Source organism: Cyrtonyx montezumae, unplaced genomic scaffold (assembly GCF_038088225.1).
Source record: "Cyrtonyx montezumae isolate F1298 unplaced genomic scaffold, pur_monq_1.0 scaffold_14, whole genome shotgun sequence".
NCBI lineage: Eukaryota > Metazoa > Chordata > Aves > Galliformes > Odontophoridae > Cyrtonyx > Cyrtonyx montezumae.
In genome coordinates this window covers 3988508-4012040 of record NW_027071870.1, presented here as the reverse complement: position 1 = coordinate 4012040, position 23533 = coordinate 3988508, and the positions used below count along the sequence as shown (strand labels likewise).

Sequence of the window (23533 nt, the reverse complement as noted above, 5' to 3'; positions counted from 1 at the left end):
AATGTCACCAGAAACTACTACAAATAACACAGAGTTGCTTTCAAATTTAACATCTAGATAAGCTAAATTGCTAAATGCTAGATGCTGTGGAATTACATTTGGTGTTCTTTAGAATAAATGCTAATTAGCATGTAAATTAGCAATTTAACCCTCTTTAAATTGGAAAAGAACCCATGGGACACTTAATTTCATAGTTGTTAATGATGGTCCAATGACTGTAAGATATTTCTTAAGTATTTCATTATATAAGGAATTACAGAAGTTTATTATCAGATTTTGGCATTTAAGGAATAGCTATAACCAAGAATGCTGGGTAGAGAATGTTAGGCGTCCTTTCCATACCTCTCAGAGGGTACACTTTTTAATTGCTCAAGTTTTATAACTAGATCTTCAGGCAGGAGGAATGGTTGATGCAGTATAACCAAAATGAACAAGGAATCTGAAGGATAAGATTTGTTAAGGGGGAAAAAAAACATGACTCCACACTAAATCGTCAGAGCCGTTTTTGGGGAACAATTTTTTTAACATTTTGAGGTTGGAACTTGAAGATCCTGAGTGTCTTCTCCAACCCGAGCAATTCCATAAATGTCAATTCACTGCTGATGATTAAGCAAGTCTGGGGACACAAATTGACAGTATATTTTCTGTGCCAGGTTCAAAAGGCTGATGAACAGTTGGTAATGTTGTTTGTAGACCACATACTTTGCAGATTTTACATATGCGTGCATGTGTGCATGCACACCTGTGAAATCAGTGGATCTGGAATAACTAGCATTATTTAAGGCCAGGATCTGGAAGCTGCTTTTAAGTGATAGAAAGGAAGAACTACCAGATGCTATGATTGTGTTCCATTGTTGTCTATTCATGAGTACTTAAATTTATATTTGTGTAGTGACTTGTAGAATGGCAAAGTATTTAACTTGTGCAGGTTACAACAAATCCTCACAAATCCTGGGCCAATTTTCTGCCATGGTCAGACTTTTGAAAACATTAGGCAATTAAACAGTTTTATCATCAGATATTTGCAGAAGAATCATTTTTACCTTCTGTATAACTTTTAAACAGTGCTTTCTTATTGACATCTTTCTAGAGAAAGAATTTTTTCTTCTAATCCTACTGGTGACCACAAAGGTATATGTGGCCCTATGAACATCTGTTTAGGATCTGTATCCATTATATTTATGCTCATTTTTGACCATCTGTACCTTCCATGCAGTAATTAATGTGCAAGAATTTAGCTGTGTAATTGATTCCTGTGGAGCATTAAAGTCATGCTAATCAACAATGTTTTTGTTTGAGGAAATCCACTATGCACCTTGTATGTCTTTAAGGGGAATTTATAACAGAAAGAAATATATAAAAGTAAACCAGAAATATTTCTGTGTATCAGCAAGATAGCAATAAGGATGGTAGGATAAGTAATTTATTATCATTTCTTAGTTAAAAGCATTAATTAACATCTTTTAATGTGTCTCCAAGGGAAAAATAAAGAAGGTAACCCAGAGCAATTATCGTTTCACTGCTTTAGCGATTTTGTAATAATTAGGCTCCACTAGGAGCCATTAAAAAGATGAGGGCACTTTAAACACCTTCTTAAATTAAATTTCAGGAGAATATCTAGAGAAATACAGATTATATTCACATGAATATCAAATAAATATATTATCATAGGTGATGTGGCCTCAAAAAAGGAATGATTCCAAATGCAAAGTTACCTAAAAAACAGTCTTTCCATCAGAAAACACTATTTTTAAAGCAGAATGTTTTTGTGGGAATGTGAGATATTCAGAAATATTTTTCTCTGGAAATATTTACATCCATCAAGTTTCAAACAGAAAGATTGAAATACACTGTTTCAACAGTGCAACTTTCAAAATGTTTTAAAATACTAATTGTAACACAAGCACACATTACATTTACTATTCCTGAGTCAAAATCCACATGATCAAACATGTAACTTTAAAGCTCCACATGTCATTGATATTTAGATGAATTGACATTATTACTTGGAAACACTCAAAACTTTCATTTTTTAATAAGTTTTCAAAACTGTACGTCTCTCATAAGACAAAAAGGTAAAGAAATTCCAAGTGTTAAATTTTTCTGCAAAAGAAATTCTGCTTCTTAAAACAAATGCATAAATATGAAGCAATTGAAATAAGCCCCTTGGAATCCTGTAGGAGTTATTCTATGTATGTTTCCCTGCTTGTTTAGAGGATGTTAGTATGTTAAAGGATTCTTGGCTTTTCTTCCTTCAAAACAAAAACTTCTAAATACTGAAAACATAAGTGCAAGAAATGCAACATTCCATTGTTTTGGATTACACGTTCCCTTTAGGATCTGTGAGATTCTGCAAGGTAATTGATCACATCCAGAAGAAGTAGTATAAATTATCATGTTTATTGTGAGTCTGGATTGGATCTCCAGACTAAGATAAGAATCAGATTATGTGCAGGAACAAGTCACAATTAGCAGAGGAATTACTGGGTAAAGTAACATGTTTAAAGGTAAAAGAAAACAATTTATTAAATCACAGTTATCAATATTTTTCACTGATGCTGTGAATGCCCCCTCCCTGGGAGCATTCAAAGCCAGTCCAGATGGGACTGTGAGCAACCTGGTCTAGTGAGAAGTGTCCCTGCCTGTAGTAGAGGATTGGAACTGGATGATCTTAAAGGTCCCTTCCAACCCAAACCATTCTATGATTCTATGTAATGATGGATCTCAATAGCCAAGATTAGATTTTTATTTCATCCTATTTTGGAATTTAGCACAGCATAATGTCCCTGTGCTTGGTTAAAGCAGGAAATGAAGCCTATGATTTGAAAACATGCATGCATGCAAAACATAGGCCAATAAATCTAAACTTGAAGCACGTAAGAAGTGTACAGTAATTACTGTAGTGATTTTCTGTTATTTCTAGGAAATTAAAATCATTTTTTATATAATTCCCTATTTATTTGTAGATTTCATCAAGCTGAACGTCTTTAAAAAAAAAAAAAAAAAAAAAAAAACCTGAACTGCTAATACCTGGAAAAACAATAGAATTATTTCCAAAAACTAAAATAAAATAGTAGTAGTTTCCCTACTTCTTGTCTGCATTTGAGTCACCTACGATGAAGAGTATACAGTTCCTATCGCTGTGTTTTGTCTGAGATGGTGCATATTTAAAGAGAATTGTTCTGTTTGAGTACACAAACTTACAATCATACTTTTATAAAAGAAATAAATTCAGAGCTGTAGTAGAGTACTAGAATAAAAAGCAATGATGTAAATAAAAGCTCAGCATCACATTTTAGAGCAATAAAACTTTGCTGAGAGCAAATAATAAAATAAAGCTTGCTCAAAAAATTGTTTATGTCAAGTGACAGAGAATTTGAGAAGAGGCATAACGTAATTTCGAAGCAGTGAGTGATAATTCAGCTTTATCATATTAAAAAGTTTCCATGTCTACATGAAAAAGTGTTTATTTACAGCATTATTTAATTTAAGAGTGAATACAATGAGATGTAGACTAGAGAGCAGGTAAGAAAAAGAGGGACATTAAATACTGTCTTCCATTAGCTCCAAAATATGCAAGGTGCTCATTTCCACTCACTTTCAAGGGATCATTTTCTAGAGCAGTGTTAAATTAACTTTAAATTATGGAATCAAAATGGAAGTGCGTCAAGTTGCAGCTCAGTGATCTGTTACACATCAGTGGGCTGAGACACACACTTGACTGTGTGCATGTTTTTAGCTCCCTGTCCTAGTGAAAGACCCGGACAATGCAGGCCGCAACAGCAGTTTGTTCAAGGGGACCAAATACAAATAACAGATTTAAAATAAATAATATTTTAAGTAAGTGGCAATAAAAACTGTGCTAGATAGACTAAAATATCATTGCCTTTACAATATTTAAAATTAGGGGACCACTTACTTTGCACAGTTTGGTCATTTTTCTCCTTGAGACACTCAATTTGCTTAGGAAGCACCTTATTACTTTTGTGGTTTTTGTGGGAAATGTTGATGAACTGGGAAGTGAGATGGATAGGTCATGGAGAGGGACGAAAGAGCACTAAAATTAAAGGACACAACACAATAATTATGTGAGACAGAATTGGAAAAGAAATATCAGAATATCCAATTTTTAATCGGTAAATTTCATAATTTACTGAGATGTGTTCTCAGAAGATTATCTCAGATAATCAAAGGCTAAACTAGGCTGTGGCAGGAGTGAATTAACCTTGAAAACAAATAGGACATCTGTTTATCTCCTGTTGTAAATAAACCAAAGACTGGAACGTAAAGTGCTACTCCAGACCCACGCACGAGGAAATTAAAATTAACAGATAATTCCTTTTGAATTTTTTGCCTCTGTGGGCATCCCTTTTCCCAAGAGTAGCACAAAAAATGTTTTAAATTGAAACTGAATTCATCCACATTATGAGACTCTATAAAGGAGATCTTTAACACACATATAATTAGTATCATGATGATCAACACATGCATATAGGAAAAATTGATCAGGCTGTATTTAGTAACATAAACTTTTTTAAGTAAGATAGTTTAATGAGAGTGAAAAGTATGATCTAATATGTTTGAAGGAGGAATGAAAATGGAAAGATGTGAGAGAGACTTAGGAAATTTTAAAGAGTGTTTGGCAGATGGTTTAAGAATCAAAAACCCACAACTGAAAAAAGACTAAATAGGTTATAAACAGCTAATCTTGTTTAGAAGGAAAGTCAATTCTCTGTGGCTTAAATTTATAATAAAGGAGAGAAAGGAAAAATGGATAGTAAAGATAATAAATCAGGAGTGAAGAAATTGGAAAAAAGTGTTAGAGGAAGTAAAAAGAGCAAAAGGAAAATTTGTAGTCATCAGAGGTGAGGGCAAGAAGGTTTCTGAAAGCATATTGAAGACATAAAGAATCTTCTGATCCAAAAAGAAATGAGTTACTTGTCAGCAGTGATGTAAAAAAAGACTATTTAATACGGTTTTCTGCTCTATACTTGGGGCAAAGCCAGATGATTTAGTCACATTTATGATGTTTATGATGATTGCAAAGTACCGCTCTAGCAGCAGCTAGGAAGAATATTAAACAGCATGATATAAACCTAAATATTTTTATATCAGCAGATTCAGGTAACCTACATTTAATGTTAGGAAAGAGATGGCCGTAAACTCTCCTGTTCATTAATGTTGATTCCTAATAAGTCTCAGAGCATTAGAGGAAGTTACATCAAGCTGGAAACCATGTTAGTATTTAAAGAGAATAAATAAGAAAATTAGTCATACTGAGTTCAGTGCCAGGGAAAATGCTGGCTGGACTGATACAGCACTCCATAAAGAAGTATGTATTAAATTATTAAAGAATCATTTTATAATTAATTTCATATGATTTGTTTTACGTAAAATAGATTTTTTCAATTTATATATTAAAAAGTAGGAAATGAGGATTTCCACACTTCTGTGTTATTGAGAGGTTTCAGTCAGATGATTATGAAAGTCATTTGCTGTCTTTTTTATTGACAAATATTACATGCAGACGCCATTTATTAAGCCTCCTTTTCTCTGATCAGACATTTTGTTATAATAATCTAGCCAGGTTTCTGGTTACCTTTAACTCTCCTACTCCAGAAGAGATCTGTCTTCTTCAAGTAAGCAGAAGATAAAGAATGTTTTGCATTTGATTTAACAAGTAAAACAACCTAAAAGTCTTTTTATGGATGGATACTACTTTCTATTAGAAAAAGCAATATTCTACTTCCTCGAAACATTTGATGATGTTTCTGCCTATATCTAGTTTTAATATCCTTCATGCATATAGGATTTTTCACCCCTTGCCCTGACCAAATTAATTATCATCTGAAGTGCAGTGAAAGGTTCCTATCACAAACACTATATTTATCTCAAGTACATATTAGAGTGATCTTTTAGTGATGAGTTTTTTCCCTAGCAGAGCAGTCCAGAGCCACTATGTAGTGACCTACTGATTTGACTTTCCTTTAGGTAAACTATGGACATAGCAAAATGTTTTGTAATGGACTTCTTTCATGCTTTATCATAGTTTCCTCATCACTATCACAGTATCAAAGAATCAACAGATGATAAAGGTAAATCAAATTTAGGTTTAATTTAGATGCTATCTCTCCTCTTGCTTCAATGAGCTTGTAACGAGTGAGGCGTGCTAATTAAATGCACATTTGTAGGTGCTGATTTGTCCTCTTCCTTGTTCTTCTCATAAATTACTCCATCTCTCTTTACCTTCATTTCTTTATTTGGAAAAGGTTATCATGGTAAATGGATGTGTTTCATTTGATATCTGAGATTTTTGTAACTCTGTAAGTCTGATGACCACACTGAAGAAATAAAGAGGCCATTCATTAGAACTGCCTTTTGAATTCTGGAACAACTGAAACTTAAATATATGTGATTTTGCATTTCACTGATACAACTAAAATGAAGAAAATTTAAACTGTGAGGTAGGCTTCAAAAAGATGTGGAGAAGGCTGAAGCATTTTTACAGTAAGATTACAAGAACTACGTAAAGTTTCGAAAGGAGAAAGTGTTGCATGGTATCTGTAATACCAGGTTTGTTTGTTTGCTTTTGGTGTTGTAGTTTTTTTTCCTATTTCAGATGTTTACATGAGAAAGAAAAAGAAACAAAATATATAAACTGCTGCTTTTCTATGGCTAAGAATCAGCACCAGAGGCACTGATGAGACAGGTTGTACATGAACATGCAGTGAAGAAGTAGGCTTGCCCCAAGATTCTTGTCTTCCTAGCATGTTACTTGTACTAGGTAAATTACTCTTTGCTCCAAAATGGTACTGAATGTCTAATCAAATTTTACTGTGCACAGCCAGCATGCTGGAGCATATGACAACAAATTCACTGGAAATGATATAAATGTGGGTGGTCAAGCAGAGCATATGCTGAACCCACAAATAGCTGAAGCCTTCAAATGAGTGAATTGTTACCACAAAGTTCCTGTTCTGTCCTCTCGCATGCAGAAATGACCTCCTGAAATCCATCTGTTTTAGCTGTACTTAGTAATTTCTCATGTGCCACACAAATGTACCCTGAATTACATTAGCTCAAACTCATAATTTGGCCAGTGGGTGAAATCAGAATAATTAGCAAGAATATTTACAGATATAACAGAACAGTAAGAAGCTCACACAAACACACACACATACGCACAAAAGACACAAAACCAGTAGATCTTGTTGCTTTCTGGCACCATGATCCCTTGCACAGTATCAGATCTTATAACAAATCATAACATAAATAAAGATGTAGGGACAGATTCTATGAAGAAACATGAAAATAAGTCCTCCAGTTGTAATTGTAATTTATCCTTTTAATTGGACCTGTGATCAAAAACATTCATTGACAGTTTGATTCAGTAGGGCATGTCTAGGGACTGACATTTTTTCCCTCATACTATTGTTTCCTCCCTTTCACTTGGAGACTAATACTGTAAGCATCAGCCATTAACTTTATCATTCTGATGTTATGGTTTGCAGTGCAAATTCAATTTATAAATAACGTACTTGGTTCCAATATTAGGGTTACAAACAAGACAATAATTACTGAAAATCATATTCTATCCTTTTTCTCTTTTGACCCTTCTGTGATGAATTTGATTAGAACTCAAGGTGCTTTTCAGAAAAGTGAAGCCAATCATGCTCTCAAACACATACATTAGATAATAGACTAAGATTCAGAAAATGCTATTTGTATATGACAGGCCACATATACCCGATGCTGACTGAAGTAAGCAGAAGGGCATACTGCATTTTTATCTCGGACTGCAGTGCTTTAAAGTAAAGAATATTTTGTGAGATGCATTGAGTGTGAATGATATTTTGAAAAAACTGAATGTAAGTGGAAAATATCATTTAACTCACACTGACCTGTTTTCTGATTTAATGAGTGAAATTGTAATAAATTTCTTCCAAAGCTGCCTTCTATTTAAATCAAAGTAGTTACTCCATTGTGAAGAACAGAATTTCTTCTAAATGTACATGCAGCAACACCTATTTACTCCAGTAACCGTAGTAGAGGTATTCTGAGAATTCTATGTAGACCTCTATAAGAAGTTGAACATGACCACTAGAAGAATTCTGAAAAGGAGAAGTTCTCCACCAATGTATTCCCTCTGGTCCTCAAATTGTGAGAAAGTGTGTGAAAGAAATGTAGACAAAGGCTTTTGAAGCCAAAGACCTCTTTGAGAAAGAGCGTGAAAAATCTTGCAAGGAAATGACCAAGACATCAGGAATGAGAGAACCATTCACATCTTCATGCTTCTCAATGTATTTGTGCTTTTCAATGAGCACCTTCTCTTCACTTTTTTTTTTATATATACTCCATCAAATCAATCACTTTGAAAAGCAGCCAATGGTTTATACTGAAGTTTCAAATGTTTTCCTTGACTTTCTTTTACATATGCCACAAGTACATTAATAAAAAGTAGTCACTTACTGAACTTGTAGAAATGAATACTGTCTGCAGCAATGACAATGTACCAACAGCACGCTCTTCCTCTGTCCATCAAAAGCTGTCCATCTGAGGTAGTCACCATTAATGCCATCTGCATCCACTGAAAAGGAAGAGTTACTTTTACATCTCACTTTATTCCACTTGTTTTAGACAGGTGCTTTAAGATGCGGCATTTATGTCCCTAAAGGGCTTATTTTTCCTCAGCAGCAGTTAGAAAATCAAAAAACTGCCACAGGCATCTGAATTTAATCAGATGAATGGTAATCCATAAAAATTCTCCCCTTCACATGGAGGAAGAACAAACAGGGTCAGAACTCTGGAAATAAAGTACACTCAGTGTACCACAATTGCAGCCAGTGATAAGTATGCTACAGGTGTACCGGCCACAATGAAAAAATAAATAATTAGGCAAATTAGAAATTTGCAGTAATTGCTGAAGTACGGGTAGAAGTATTTGGTTAGCAATGTATATAGCAGAGGTAGGTAGAGAAGATGGAATTCCATTGACTATTTTGAATCTGCTGATGAATCATACTGGAGTTTAGGAGGAAAAAACATATTCAGCAATTTTTGAGTGGGACTTACATAGATGAGCTAACGTGACTCAAACCCAGTTATGTAAGTAAGTCACTCTCTAACAGTGAATGTTACATTATGGTCTTTTAATATTCTGTGTGGGTTAAAAAAAAAAAAAAAACAACCACAGATGGGTTACTTTTAGATATAGCAGTGTCCACATGCTCATTTACATGCAAAACAGAGAAAGAATAGAACATGAGTCTAAAAATGAAATATAATTCCACAGCAACAAAATATGTAGCAGGTGAAGGACAGAACACACAGTTGCAATTAAATAAATCATATTTTATGACACATGCCTGTATTTGGATGCCCAGTTAAGTACCCTATTACATGGAAAATGCAATTACCGTGTAAAGCTATGTTAATTTTCAGGCACACCTGCTGAGCTCAAGGGTTGTCATTCAGATACCAGCTCAGTTGCACACTTTTGTTCATCACCTGTGAAAGATATTTGTGTGCCTGTCAGAAGGGTAGGACAGGTTATTAGTGAGGAAAACTGTGGCTTTTGCAAGTTCAAGTGGGCAGTCCCATGCTCTATCCAACAGAATGACAAATTTCATTACAGTTCCTAACTGGAGTTCTGGCAGAGAAGCTTCTTTATTTTGATGAGGGCATGTGCAGGGAGAGACCTTTCTCTGCTCAGACTGAAAATGCTTTTGATTTCTTGGATTTCATCAACAACTGATGAGTTCTTGGCTATGCTTACCTATGTTTTTTTGTACTCTTTTCTCTTCTTCTTTGACACATGCTATATGCCATTAGAGAGCAAAAAATACCGCTAGGACTTCTATTCTCAGTGTTGGCCCATTTGCTTTGTTGATTATCATCCTAACTGTCAAAGAAGTGAAATGGTATTGCTTTGCAATACCCACACACCATGGTACTAGCTTTCACATTGTTCTGTTTCCTTGACAGGTAGTAACTGTTTTTGTTTTTCCTCATGAATGCTTTATGTGTGATACAGAAGAGCTCATGGTGACAGCTAAAACACAGCAAGCAGCAGTAACAGACATTTCTTAAATGTAATTCTTTGCCCTTTCTCCCTTTCTTCACGTGAAAGATGCTAATAAGGCTCAAGCTTTCCTTTCCTTTCCTTTCCTTTTTCCTTCCTTTTTCCTTTCCTTTTTCCTTTCCTTTTTCCTTTCCTTTTCCTTTTCCTTTTTCCTTTTTCCTTTTTCCTTTTTCCTTTTTCCTTTTTCCTTTTTCCTTTCCTTCCTTTTTCCTTTCCTTTTCCTTTCTTTTCCTTTTTCCTTTCCTTTTTTCCTTTCCTTTTTCCTTTCCTTTTCTTTCTTTCCTTCTTTTTCCTTCCTTTTCCTTTTCCTTTCTTTCCTTTCCTTTCCTTTCCTTTCCTTTCCTTTCCTTTCCTCTTTCCTTTCCTTTCCTTTCCTTTCTCCTTTCCTTTCTCCTTTTCCTTCCTTTCCTTTCCTTTCCTTTCCTTTCCTTTCTCCTTTCCTTTCTCCTTTCCTTTCTCCTTTCCTTTCTCCTTTCCTTTCTCCTTTCCTTTCTCCTTTCCTTTCTCCTTTCCTTTCTCCTTTCCTTTCCTCCTTTCCTTTCTCCTTTCCTTTCTCCTTTCCTTTCTCCTTTCCTTTCTCCTTTCCTTTCTCCTTTCCTTTCTCCTTTCCTTTCTCCTTTCCTTCTCCTTCCTTCTCCTTTCCTTTCTCCTTTCCTTTCTCCTTTCCTTTCTCTCCTTTCCTTTCTCCTTTCCTTTCTTCCTTTCCTTTCTCCTTTCCTTTCTCCTTTCCTTTCTCCTTTCCTTTCTCCTTTCCTTCTTCTCCTTTCCTTTCTCCTTCCTTTCTCCTTTCCTTTCTCCTTTCCTTTCCTTTCCTTTCTCTTTCCTTTCCTTTCTCCTTTCTTTCTCCTTTTCCTTTTCCTTTTCCTTTCTCCTTTCCTTTCTCCTTTCCTTCTCCTTTCCTTTCTTCCTTTCCTTTCTCCTTTCCTTTCCTTTCCTTTCCTTTCCTTTCCTTTCCTTTCCTTTTCCTTTCCTTTTCCTTTTCCTTTCCTTTCCTTTCCTTTCTTTCCTTTCCTTTTCCTTTCCTTTCCTTTCTTTCCTTTCCTTTCCTTTCCTTTCCTTCTTCCTTTCCTTTCTTTCCTTTCCTTTCCTTTTCCTTTCTTTCCTTTTCCTTCCTTTCCTTTCCTCCTTTCCTTTCCTTTCCTTTTCCTTTTCCTTTCCTTTCCTTTCCTTTCCTTTCCTTTCCTTTTCCTTTCCTTTCTTTCCTTTTCCTTTCCTTTCCTTTCCTTTCCTTTCCTTTTCCTTTCCTTTCTTTCCTTTCCTTTTCCTTTCCTTTTCCTTTCCTTTCCTTTTCTTTCCTTTCCTTTTCCTTTCCTTTTCCTTTTCCTTTTTTTCCTTTCCTTTCCTTTCCTTTCCTTTCCTTTCCTTTCCTTTCCTTTCCTTTCCTTTCCTTTCCTTTCCTTTCCTTTCCTTTCCTTTTCCTTTCCTTTCCTTTCCTTTCCTTTCCTTTCCTTTTCCTTTTCCTTTCCTTTTCCCTTTCCTTTCCTTTCCTTTTCCTTTCCTTCTTCCTTTTCCTTTTCTTTTTTTCCTTTTCCTTTCCTTTTCCTTTTCCTTTTCCTTTTCCTTTTCCTTTTCCCTTTTCCCTTTTCCTTTCCCTTTCCCTTTCCTTTCCTTTCCTTTCTTCCTTTTCCTTTTCCTTTTTTTTTCCTTTTCCTTTTCCTTTTCCTTTTCCTTTCCTTTTCCTTTTCCTTTCCTTTCCTTTTCCTTTCACAGAGATTAGAATCTTTACTCCTTAAATATCTTAAAACTCATGTAGATATGAAAGGAGACAGAAAGTGTGGATACCTTCCAGAAAGATTCTCTGATTTACTTTATATCTTTGGCTTTAACATATTACTAAAACCAAATTTCTTGCTTGGACCAAAAACTAACGTTGTCTCACATTTTTTATCTATCGTAAACTGAAGGCAATGCAGTTGAGGGAACTGAATGTTGTGTGACTGACTGGACAAATGTCAAATGGACAGAGAGGGGAAAGGAAAAAGCTGCAAATGGTGGAGCAATCATTTCCTTCCAAGTCCATCAGTCCAGCCTATCCAGATCCCACTGCAGGGCCTTGCTACCCTCAGGGCTTCACATCTCTGTCCTGGTCTTCAAGGGTTCTAGTTAAGAGAAGTGGCTGAATGCACAAGTGCTCACTTCTGTCATAGAAACCTTCCTTCCCTGAGCACTACAGCACAGGAGGTCATGAGTGAAGCAAAGAACTTTGGCTACGGGGCATTTGAAAACATGGATCTTAACAGGAATTGCATGTTCCAGAGTGATAAGATTGTGTACAGTTCAAGCTCACTGAGTCCCTGGAGAGCACAGTGAACTTAAAGCCAAGATAGCAACCACTTTTTTGAAGAGGATATTTTTTGACACTTTTTGTTTTGTGCCTTCTTTACTTTGTCTTATTCTATCAGTACCAGAAAACCATGTAATAAATAAACAGTCAAATCATCTTTCTCCAATAGAAATAGAAATTATCATCTGATCCATAGATGTACAAGATAATACAGATAAATTCTGAGTTTCCTAACGAAATCTTTTGGACAGTAGTTCTCTCCTTTGAAAAACAAATGTCTTTGTAAGCTACAAAACCAACACACAGACACACACATCCATGTGTGCAAGTATATATGTGCAAGTATAGAGATCTATATGATTCATTACACTCGAGAGCTCACCTTTATTCTAGTATATGGATTAAATTGCTCTGACTGCATTTGACAGGAAAATTCTAAATGAGTTAAATGGAGGCTGGTTTTATCTATGTATTTCTACGTAACAGAAAATGTATGTATGCATGCATAAGACAAATTTATTTCAGTATTAAATTCTGTATCAAGAAATTCTTCATTTTTATAAGGTTATGAATGAGCTGAGTAGTGATGGCCAAATCATATTATTTTGTTAAGCAAAGAATATCATTTCCAATCCCTTCATAGGATTATAACATTTTAAGTATAATCTTAATGATCATTTGTATACTAACTTCACCAAAAGCAAATTGAGTATGAGGTAATGCACCCACTGTTTACATCTTTAATCCCTTCTCTTTTTACTCTTTTCAAACAGAGATTGAAAGATTTAAAACAAAGGGAATTTGCTCGAAATGTGGCTTCAAAGTCATGGAAAGATGAAAAGAAACAGGAAAAAGCACTCAAGCGGCTCCACCAGCTCGCAGAGTTACGAAAACAGTCAGAATGGCAAGTATTTAAAATTTATATTACATTTTAATAGCCACTTTCCTCAATCCCAGAAGAAATCTTTAGATTTTTACCTCTATACTCTGTAATGGACAGACACTGCACTTATTGTAACCTGTTTTCAGCTATCCCCAACTCCTAATGTTCCTGTTCCACAAACCATAAAATTGAAAGTCCCTGAATTAATTACTTGCAATTTGAAGACTTGCGTTTTACCCTCCTGTAACCAGTTAATCTAATCTCTTCTGAACTGAGTGGCTTGAAAATAATTTTATATTGCCATTTTATTTAAAATGACCTATTTATAAAACTGACCTGAGTAGATAAGTATTACTGTCTTATCATTTTATAGTAATTTAATGTGAGAGGAAAAACACTTTTTAGACTTAGTCTGTGAATCATTTTCATTACTTTCAGTATACTGAGATTATTATCACTGTATTTTTTCTGTAAACTAATGGAAGTATCATTATACAAATGAAAAACAAGTAATTAACTTAGTTAATTTACCCAGTAGTGTTAATTCTATTGATGAATACCAAGATACAGTATGAAGTTTACACTAATAAAGCTTCACATTTGAGAAATCACCTTTGTTTAATGACACTGAATGCTTCAGTAGATTTCTACCAGACCAATTACTTATGTTAATCTATGACCATAATGGGTTAAGTAGATAATTAAACTAGCTTCCTTTTAAATTCATATAAAGCTTTACAGTAGCTTAGAAATGATAAAATTCAGTGTTTACTGTACACTCATTTTGGCCAATGTAATTGCTTTCGAAATTTCTGCTGAAATATGGCAGTCTGTTGCTAATGTATCACTTTTATGGTTACAACTCCATTTTCGTACAAACCTATGGAAAGAAAAGTAACAGCCTGAGGGAAGATGCCTTTATATCTATGTATCTGAAGACGTAGTTTCAGATAGACTGATAAGGTCAATAGTAATAGGAAGGTCTAAATGAGACAAGAAAGGAACTGAGTCTGCTTATAGAAAGAACTAGGAGTCTATCATCAATTACAAAGAGCCAGGAAAGACAGTGTTTGCTCTTCCTGTTGGTACTAACAGATGGGATGAGGACAGCTGAGACATGATCTTGGCTGAGGGTCACTCTCCTAGTTGTTCAGGCAACAGAAAGTCAGCCTTCCTACGAAAAGTCTGCACATGCAAACAACTGTTACTGTCCCCGAGTAATGTGTCTCACATTCCAACAGAGTTCCCTACAACATACTAATAAAAGTTGACAACAAAATTACTGTTAATCTGACGTACAGAAAATTTGAAAAAATACCTTTATTTTGCTATTCCAAGGGGACTTTGCAAAGAATCTCTTTATATGCCTTGTACAAGACAGAATTTCTTCTTAATCTACAAATAGAGATGGATTTGTATTCCCTGATGCTGAATCTGTGGCAAATGCAAATTTATTCTCAGAAATGCATGCATAATCTCATATTCTGTGGTGAACTTACCCCAGGGAGTCTTTATATTGCTCCCATTGCTAGAGATCAATTCCTTTTTACAGCATATCTAAAACATATCACACTATTTATAACTTCTATGCAGTTCTCAACGTTATAATTTACTTACATTTGGTTAAAATACTTTCTATTATTTAATCAAATTGTTTACTGATGCTAGTTCCAAATTTTTTTTCATGAAAGTGTATAGTAGAATGGCTCTGATAGCAAATGTAAATAACATATCTAATGAAATGCACATTTAAATATTAATTGAAGTAACATTCATATGGTAGCTATATGTATCTCGTCTCTAACGGGCAAAAAATAGTAGTTACTCCAATAACTCTGTCCAGCTAGTCATCTATTAAAAGCAATCAAAAGTTTTTTAAGTAAGTTCTTCTTAGCATTGGTTGATTTATTTTTTTTATTAAAGTACAAAAAAAGTAAACCACAGATGTAACATCTGAGATCTTGGGGAAAAAGGAAAATTAATTGAAAGAGTATGGGAGGAGAGAAGATGATAAACCCAAATGGTAGTGATGAGAGTGCTGAAGTCACCATTAATATTAATGGCACTCCACCTTTTGACATTTCCTCCACCAATGTTTGGAGATAGTCTTAGTATTATTACTTCCTTGAACATTTCACAAAATCATTTACTGTGGAATAATATAAAGGTAAAATAAACTTTACTCATAAAAAAAATTAAAAAATCAAACCTAGACAGACACACAAATCAAGCAATATGTTGCCTTTCCTGTTACAGAGTGATTCTGCAGATGTTATGAATGGAAGTGTCTATAAGTAACAGAATTCCTTACCAGACATGTATTGTCAACTGTGAATTCTGTTTAAATTTGGTTACTTAATTAATTCAAACATGTCTTAATTTGTTTTCTTACAGTATCACTAGAAGTGGACCAATGCTTAAAGCCCCCAGATTAGTTGTGGAAAAGCAGCAATCACCAGATGGATTTTTCCTGTACAAAGGTGGCAAGGTCACAGCCAAATCTCAAAGGACCACCACAAGTACAGGACAAGGTTTCTCTAGCAGCATACTAGAAAAGCAGAAGCTTATCATAAGCAGGCACCAGTCACCTACTGAAAGACTCCACGTGCTTGGAAATCAAGTCTCACCAGTGTTCCCAGATAGTACCAATGCTTCTCAAAGAGCAGGAGTGTCTTTCTCATTCTCTAAAAAAGTCCCTTTGAAGCTTGAATCCTCAGCATCCGTCTTCAGTGAAAACTCTGAAGAAGGAAACGATTATAGTGAATCCTCCAACCATAAAACAAAGCAAGCTCTTGAGAGCTGTCGTTCTGGTATACATTTGGAAGAGGATGTAAAAGCAAGTCCGGATAAAGGACCACCAATTCCGCACGACCAAAAGGATTTGGATAACAACATATCAAGTCATGGAGCTGTGAAAATTAAAATGTTAAAAGAAAACGATAAAAGTAGTGTTAGAGAAATAGAAGAAAAAGTCAGTGCTCATCCTTCACTTTCCAAAGTCAAAATGCAGTTCTCAAATTTGGATTTTTCAGGTTCAGTAAGAGAAACAGAGCAAAAGAGCAAATTGAATGCGTCTGAGCAATTATTGGATACTCTCATTTCACCTTCATGCCAAGCTAGCAGTTTCTGTGTACAGTCAGATACCTACAAGCACAGCAATGCACACCTCTCTGACCTCCCCCAAAAGCCTGAGCTGGTGTGTGTAAGCAACGTTAATGACTGTCCTAGGGTGGTAAAGAGAGAAAGATCTTTAGAGGCTTCAGAAATCAAAAACAGGAATATGGAAACACTTCCAAGGGAGACAGTGGTTAAAGAGACTAAGCCCCAGGCATTGCCTTTTCTGCACGTAGTGAGCAAGGATGGTAGCACTGCTCTGCAGTGGCCAACAGAATTACTTTTGTTTACAAAAACCGAGCCCTGTATTTCATATGGCTGTAATCCACTGTATTTTGACTTCAGACTCTCTTTAAATCACAGAGATGGTAAACAGCATGAAACAAGCACAGAAGGCTGTAAAGAACGCTCTGTAAATAAGACTGCAGATGAAAATGAAGCCTCAGGTTTAATAAAGTACAAGCAAATGTCAAATGAACAAGATAATCAGTTGTTGAAACCAAAGAAGATGAAAGGTTCCCTATATTCAAGAAAGGACAAGCAAATAGCTGAGTCAGACATAGGGAAAGAGATGAACAAAAATGGTCAAAAATACATTTCAGATCATTTGAATGAAAATATTCCCAAAGTGCCTGCTTACCTTGATGTCTCACAAAAGGTTTCTATGACAGAAAAAGGCCTTCATACAGCACCACTGAAAAGATCTTTAAGGCATCATTTCCATAGCTGTGAAAGAAAAAAACAGAGCATAAAAAATGAAAGCATTTCCTTTTCTGCTTTTATGGCCAGAATTAAAAAGTCTAAAGCTGAAAAGTGTCATTTAATTTATGAGGAAAAACATGAAACCCAAAATGGCTGTGGATCCATTCAGAATGTGGCTAGCTGCAGCAGTGATATAAGTGACAGTGGAAAAGATTCTTGTGGAAGTTTCCTTAGTTATAAATCCAGTTTGAACAGCAGGCATTCAGAAAATGAAGGACATGAAAGTTACACAAGATGTTGGAGATTCCCATCTCCTCAAAAATCCTCCTCTGACAGACATTCCAGCTATTCTGATACTTCAGTTAGCAGCACAAGTAGCTACATGAGCAGTTCCTCCAGTCCCACTTTAAACAATCACAGCAGAAGTCATTTGCTTTTCTGTTGCAAAAGAAAAACCGAGACACCTGAAAGGCACAAATGTAAACACAGAAAGCACAACTGTATTTTCACTTCTGATGATGCAGATAGGGATTATCTTTGCTATACTAGATGTCACAGAAGTAGAAACTGCACACAGAGGGGCACAATAAAATATCAAGTATATTCAAGACACAAAATTTTACAGCACAGAGATGGGTCTAAACACAGCAGATGTAGACATCGGCATTTTGGCAAAGTGCATGGCAGAAGTAGAAGCTACAATGACCCTAAAAGTTCTTCCATCACAGATTCAAGGAGCGATCGATCATCTTGCAGCAGAATATCAAGAGAAAGCAGTGCAGGGTCTTTCTCAAAAGAAACTGACAACTGTGAGAACAAAATAAGAGAGAATGCAGAAAGAAATTCTAACATTGAAACAGGAAACACTGAAACTGCATGTTATGAATCTCTGAATGTAGATAGACAGTCAAAAAACTTTGCTACCTGCTCTTCAGAAACCTCAGCAGAAGATGTATGTGGAAGAAGAAAGTCACTGACAGCCAAGTTACTGTTAGAAAGGGTGCAGTCCAAGAAAATCCAAGAACAAACGCATAATTCAGAGAGATTTTCAAACACTTCTGGTGTAGAAATAAAGGATCTGTCACAAAGCCACTTTGCACTTCAGTTTTCATCATCAGTAGATGACACAGCAACGTTACCTTTGCCAGAGAAACTGCTAAGCATTGGTGAAAATGATGTAGGGCAAAATCGAAGTTCGTTGGAAAGTCATGTGAAGAAAAACAAATGTGAAGCTTCAGAGATAACTAATGTTGCTCTTTCCACCGTCACTGATTATAATCATTGTCTTTTTAAAGATATCATTCAAATAGGAAAAGGCTATCAGAACCCAAGCATAAAAAGGAACACAGCAATAAAGGAACAATCCAATCTCTTCATTAGTGGAGTACAACCCTTTATACAAAGCTGTGACCCAGTACCAAATGATTTCCCTGGTGCTTTTCCCTCTAAAAGATATTCTGTTGTTGCTAATTCAACAGAGACCAAAGAAGAACTAAGTGATGTAAACATGGACTCAAACTGGGCAGAAGGAAGTTCAGGCTCCCTTTGTGATAATGCTATGCAGAAGTACAGTGACACAGTAAATGACCGGGAAGTGTACAGTAAACCCATCTCCCCTCCTTTAATGCAGCAGCCTATAATGTTCTCACCAGAGGAAGTAGACAAATACAGGCTGCTGCAGCTGCAAGCCCAGCAGCATATGCAGAAACAACTCCTGGCAAAACACCTGCAAGTTTTGCCTGCCCCAGGACCAGCTGCCTTCTCTGCAACACCAGCAGTTCCTGCCATCCCTGTTCAGCAGCATGCAACAGTCACCACCATACACCATACATTGCTGCAACGCTTTGCTGTCTCAGCATCTGTACACCCTCATGGCAGCCATCTCTCCCTGGCACACCTCCACCCCCTCTCTCAGGCACATTTTGCCCCTATATCACTTTCTCCATTAGCACCAGCCCTCATTCCCACCCACCCTGCTCTGCTGACAGGACACCCGTTGCACTTGGTCTCCACCACCCCTATTCACCCTTCCCCACTGAACTTCCCCATACTGCCACATACTGCATATATTCCCACCTTATTTGCACCACATCTGAATGCAGCCACACCTCCTACTATACATCCAAATTCTATTGTTCATCCATTATTCCAAGGACAAGATCCTCATCACAATTCTTACTCTAGCCAGACTCAACAGTTACCTACAATAAAAGAAGTTTTTGGTGTTTCTAGTTATTTAAACTAGCCCTAAAGATCACACCATGGCTCCAGGAAAGAACAAAATAAATAAATAAATAAATAGATAAATAAGAACAAGTACACAGTGTTCAATCACATACCTGAGGAGAATATCTACCTTTTTGCTGAGAGCTCAAATTTTGAGTCCAAATTCCGGCTGACAGCTTATGAATGTTGATTTGGTTCTCATATCTTATAAAAGCAGTTTTGAAGTCTGGTGATACTGTCACAAGAAGGATGGGGTCTGCTAATGTCATCCTGAAGGTGTTTTAGAACAGGCTAAAGTGAAGCCTGTGACTGTCAGTAGGAAGAGGACCACAGCACCTTGGCACAAGAGGAGGAAGAATGTTAGCTGCGTTTAGTGATTTAAAATAACATAATTTAAGGTAGTGCAATCTTGATGCACTTCAAAGGCTTGCTTTTATGAGAGTGTAAATGTGCCAGTGTAGCACTTGGTCTGTTTAAGGTGTTTCAGTATAAGCCAAAGAGAAAGCATTTGGGACCACAAGTACCTGGTTCTGTTTTCCAGCCAAGACAAGCTGAAGAGCCTCACATGGGTGGGTGATAAGTGAACACTGGAAGAGGATGATCATTGGACCATCATAAAGATATGTTAGTAATTGTATCACCAAGATATCTTGCTTTAACAGTGTAAAGGGACTGTAGACTAGCCAAAAGTATGTGACAAAAGTACTCCCTTAGTGTAGGAGGCTCTTTGCTGGCACAAGCAGATTGCTACTTTCATCCTCCAGCCAGGCCTACAAGAAGGCAGTAGAAGTAAAGTGATGAAGCCGTTATTTGACATTGCCTGCTGGGGCTCTGACATAAGATATGTCAGCGTTAGGGTGCAACATCCCGAAGTTCTAATACAGCTAGTGTTGGCCTTGGACATTGGAGGTCCCTGGCCAAAATCATTCTCTCTCTCACCAAGCAAAGCTCTGACATGTGTAAGAATCCTGCTCAAAGTATAAATAATAAATACATTAATAAATATTTTTAATCTCTTTCACAAAAAACATACACAATTAGCTGATGATATAATATTGTGTTGAAATTCATAAAAATACAGAAGTCTAATTCTGAGAAGAAACCATCTTATCAGGTCAAGTCTCATGGCTGTCTATGCCGTGGTTCTCACCATTTCAAGGCATACTGAATCTAAACAAACATGCCAGTTTCTAGCATGACTTCCCAAACACTGAACTAGCAAATTGAAGTCCTAAATCCCTAATGTAGGAATGTGTTTACCTAACCGTAAGAGTTAAGTGTGATTGAAACCTCAAGGAATAATTGCATATCTGGAAATAGGTGAGGGCTCTGGCATTATTTGGACAGCACACTTTGAAAATTTGTATGTTTCTAACTCAACATGGGACATTTAGCATGAAATTAAGATCATGATTATGGTTAGACTAGAGGTCTGTTTCCCAGTATAACTGGACAGTGAAGAGTGACAAAAATACAAGTTTATTTGGATTTGAAATATTGGAAATAATGTCAATTCCTTTGCAATGATGTAGTGCACAGTTGTTAATGTCTATTTTATAGTCTATATAAAGTTCATTAAATACTTTTGGTACATTTTATTCTATTATATTGGGCTATTTAAAGAAGCTGAGAAATCTAATTGAAATTAGGCTGAGTATTTAAAATACAACTTGAGACCAATATTCTAACTTAGTTTTAGTCAAACTAGATTGATCCACTGCAGTAAAATGGAAGTGTTTTAATTTCTAAAAGCAGCTCCTTCAGCATGAACTGCTATTATGCCAAACATTTCAAATGTGTTTACAAGTAGTGACTGCTTGCTTTGCAGTTGACTTTTAAAGTTAAAGGTTCATTGGATACTTAATATTTTAGACACCAAATAAAAACGGTCAGGAAAATACTCTGGAGACCAGGTATGAGAAGTAAAACATTCTGTAATGAAAATAAACAAATAAAAGGCTGAAGAAACCAGCATCCTCAAATGTCTTTTGGTTGTATTTCCAGTTGATTTATTCCTTTCATTAAAAAAATGGGCTCATGGTATTTTTTGAGCTACCTCTCTTCATTGTATACTTTTAGTATTTTGTTTGCTGGGTTCTTTTTCAATTGAAATTATTAATTCAGAATTTAGGAATTCAGAAATTTCTTTTGAAAATATACTAAAAATAAATGTTTCCACAGTTTTTAAAATCTTGCCTTCTATTTTTGGCTGAAAATATTCCCCAAATTATATTTGAATATACATACAATTTCCATACTTCCAAAATACCATTTTTTGAAAAAACAATCTTATTTTACTGAATACAACTTATCAACTCTAAACATGAGTACTTGATTGCTTAGGTCAAATTATCTCTCTAGTGGTTCACTTGTAGTTGTATCACTGTAAAAACACTTTGAATTGTACATTTAAAAAGAGCAGGTCAACCTATGCTCTGAGAATGACTGAACTGCAACAACCCCTAACAGTTTCAAGGCTGACATCAACTGAAAACATGATTTTCAAGCCCTACAATTTTTTTTAAATTTGAAGGCACATTTCCACTCCCATTCAAGGTAAACCAACTGCTCTTATTGTCTGTACCAGTGAGAAAAAAGTGGTAAGGAATAAAAGACAAATCCCATCTTACACATACACACTTATTTTTAACTGCTCTTTCTTACAGGCAACATTACTACTGCAGAAATTCCTATGGCAAGAAGCCTCATCAATTGAAATGTAATAGAACCCTACTTAGTAGAACATTTACGGGAAGCAAATACATTACTCTTAATGCATGCACAATAAAATTGGAACCAAATCAAAGGATGTCCATGCATCATTGAAGGATGATCTGACAAGGCAAAGGAAAAGAATTTAATTCATGAAGCAATAGGGATTATGATTTCAATAGTAGTAGATGGAAAAAAAAATGAGATTAAAAAATGACAGAAATGGCACAAGAGCAAAGCAGCAATCACTGACTACCAACAAAGAGAATGTACGATATAATTCTTAGTACACAGAGATTTTCTTGGAGAAATGTAATAAAAACATCAACATAGTTGGGATGATGTTTTTGCTGCCATATTATTTTTCATCAGTATTGTACTTCAAATATGTATCATTATTATTACTATTAAAAGCATAATTGAGCCTAATGTTTGGAGCCATTCTTCAAATCTTATTTTATTTATACTAATTTCTAAAAGTTACCGTATTCTGATGGCAGAGATATATACATTCCAAGTTAATAAAGTCTTTAGCTTGATTGTATATTCTTCTTGTATAATCTGATGAAATAGGTAACTCGCATTGTAAAATTCTAATAAGAAAAGTTTTTGAAGTTCCATAATGATGAAAGTTCTTAATTTTTATTTTATTTATTTGGTAACTGAGGCACTTTTGGAATACATTTAACATTGTTGTTAAAATTTGCATTAAAATGCCTTTGACCACATTGATTTTAAAACTGTTAAGTTTATATTTAAAACTGGATAATACTCTGGCTGGTATAATATGTAAACTAGTAATTTTGTTTTGTATTCTCTGTATAAAGTGTTTTATATTCTACTGTAGCTAAGTAAATTGCACTATTGTACATGCAATGCGGCTTTTTTTTGGGTTATTCAAGGAATTCCTGGGAATGTAGTTTAATGCAATAATAATATTTTTTTTTTCAATAAAGAGGCTTACTGGTATAAAGAGTGTCAGTCATGTATTTTTAACGTTAAGCACACCAAAAGGCAGCAACATAATAAAATGCAGAATGATGCAAATATATTCTGTATTTTAAACTGAGATTTGAAATGCATTTAATTCATCCCTGAAATTTCTTAGAATGTTTCCTAAAGATTTTAGTATGTGTTACAAAAGTGGGTTGTTTAAATGGAACTGAAAATAAATATTCCTTTAAAAAATTATTCTATGTGTTTCTTGCAAGTACTTTTAATTGATCAACATCCTCCTGGATACTTTTATGCACTATCTAGTTCATTTAAAATTATAACTCATTTGTCAGGTTCCCCAGATAATCTGTTAGAGCTACAATTCCCATTGCTCATGTAGAATGCCCTTTGATAAAGAAGCTAACAACAAGATCCAAGAATCAATTATACTTTAATATATTTTTGAGGAGTCTTTACCCTTGTCAGGATAACTATCTTCTGTCCATGTTATCCATTTTACCTTGTATTTTTCCAGTTTGCTTACTGAATACTTTTCTTCTATCTTTTATTTAGAAGTAAGCTTCCTGAAGAAAGA

At 35.3% G+C, this 23533-nt stretch overlaps 1 protein-coding gene across 1 annotated transcript in view; it reads left to right on the top strand.

Moving 5' to 3' along the window:
* The window catches only part of ZNF804B (zinc finger protein 804B), a 203329-nt gene extending 184020 nt beyond the window's left edge, over positions 1-19309 (top strand). Inside the window, exons 3-4 of the mRNA XM_065731289.1 lie at positions 13139-13269; positions 15643-19309. Coding sequence (XP_065587361.1) covers positions 13139-13269; positions 15643-19309 — 3798 coding nt within the window. The remainder of the gene's footprint in view (positions 1-13138; positions 13270-15642) is intronic.
* The last annotated feature ends 4224 nt before the right edge of the window (positions 19310-23533 follow it).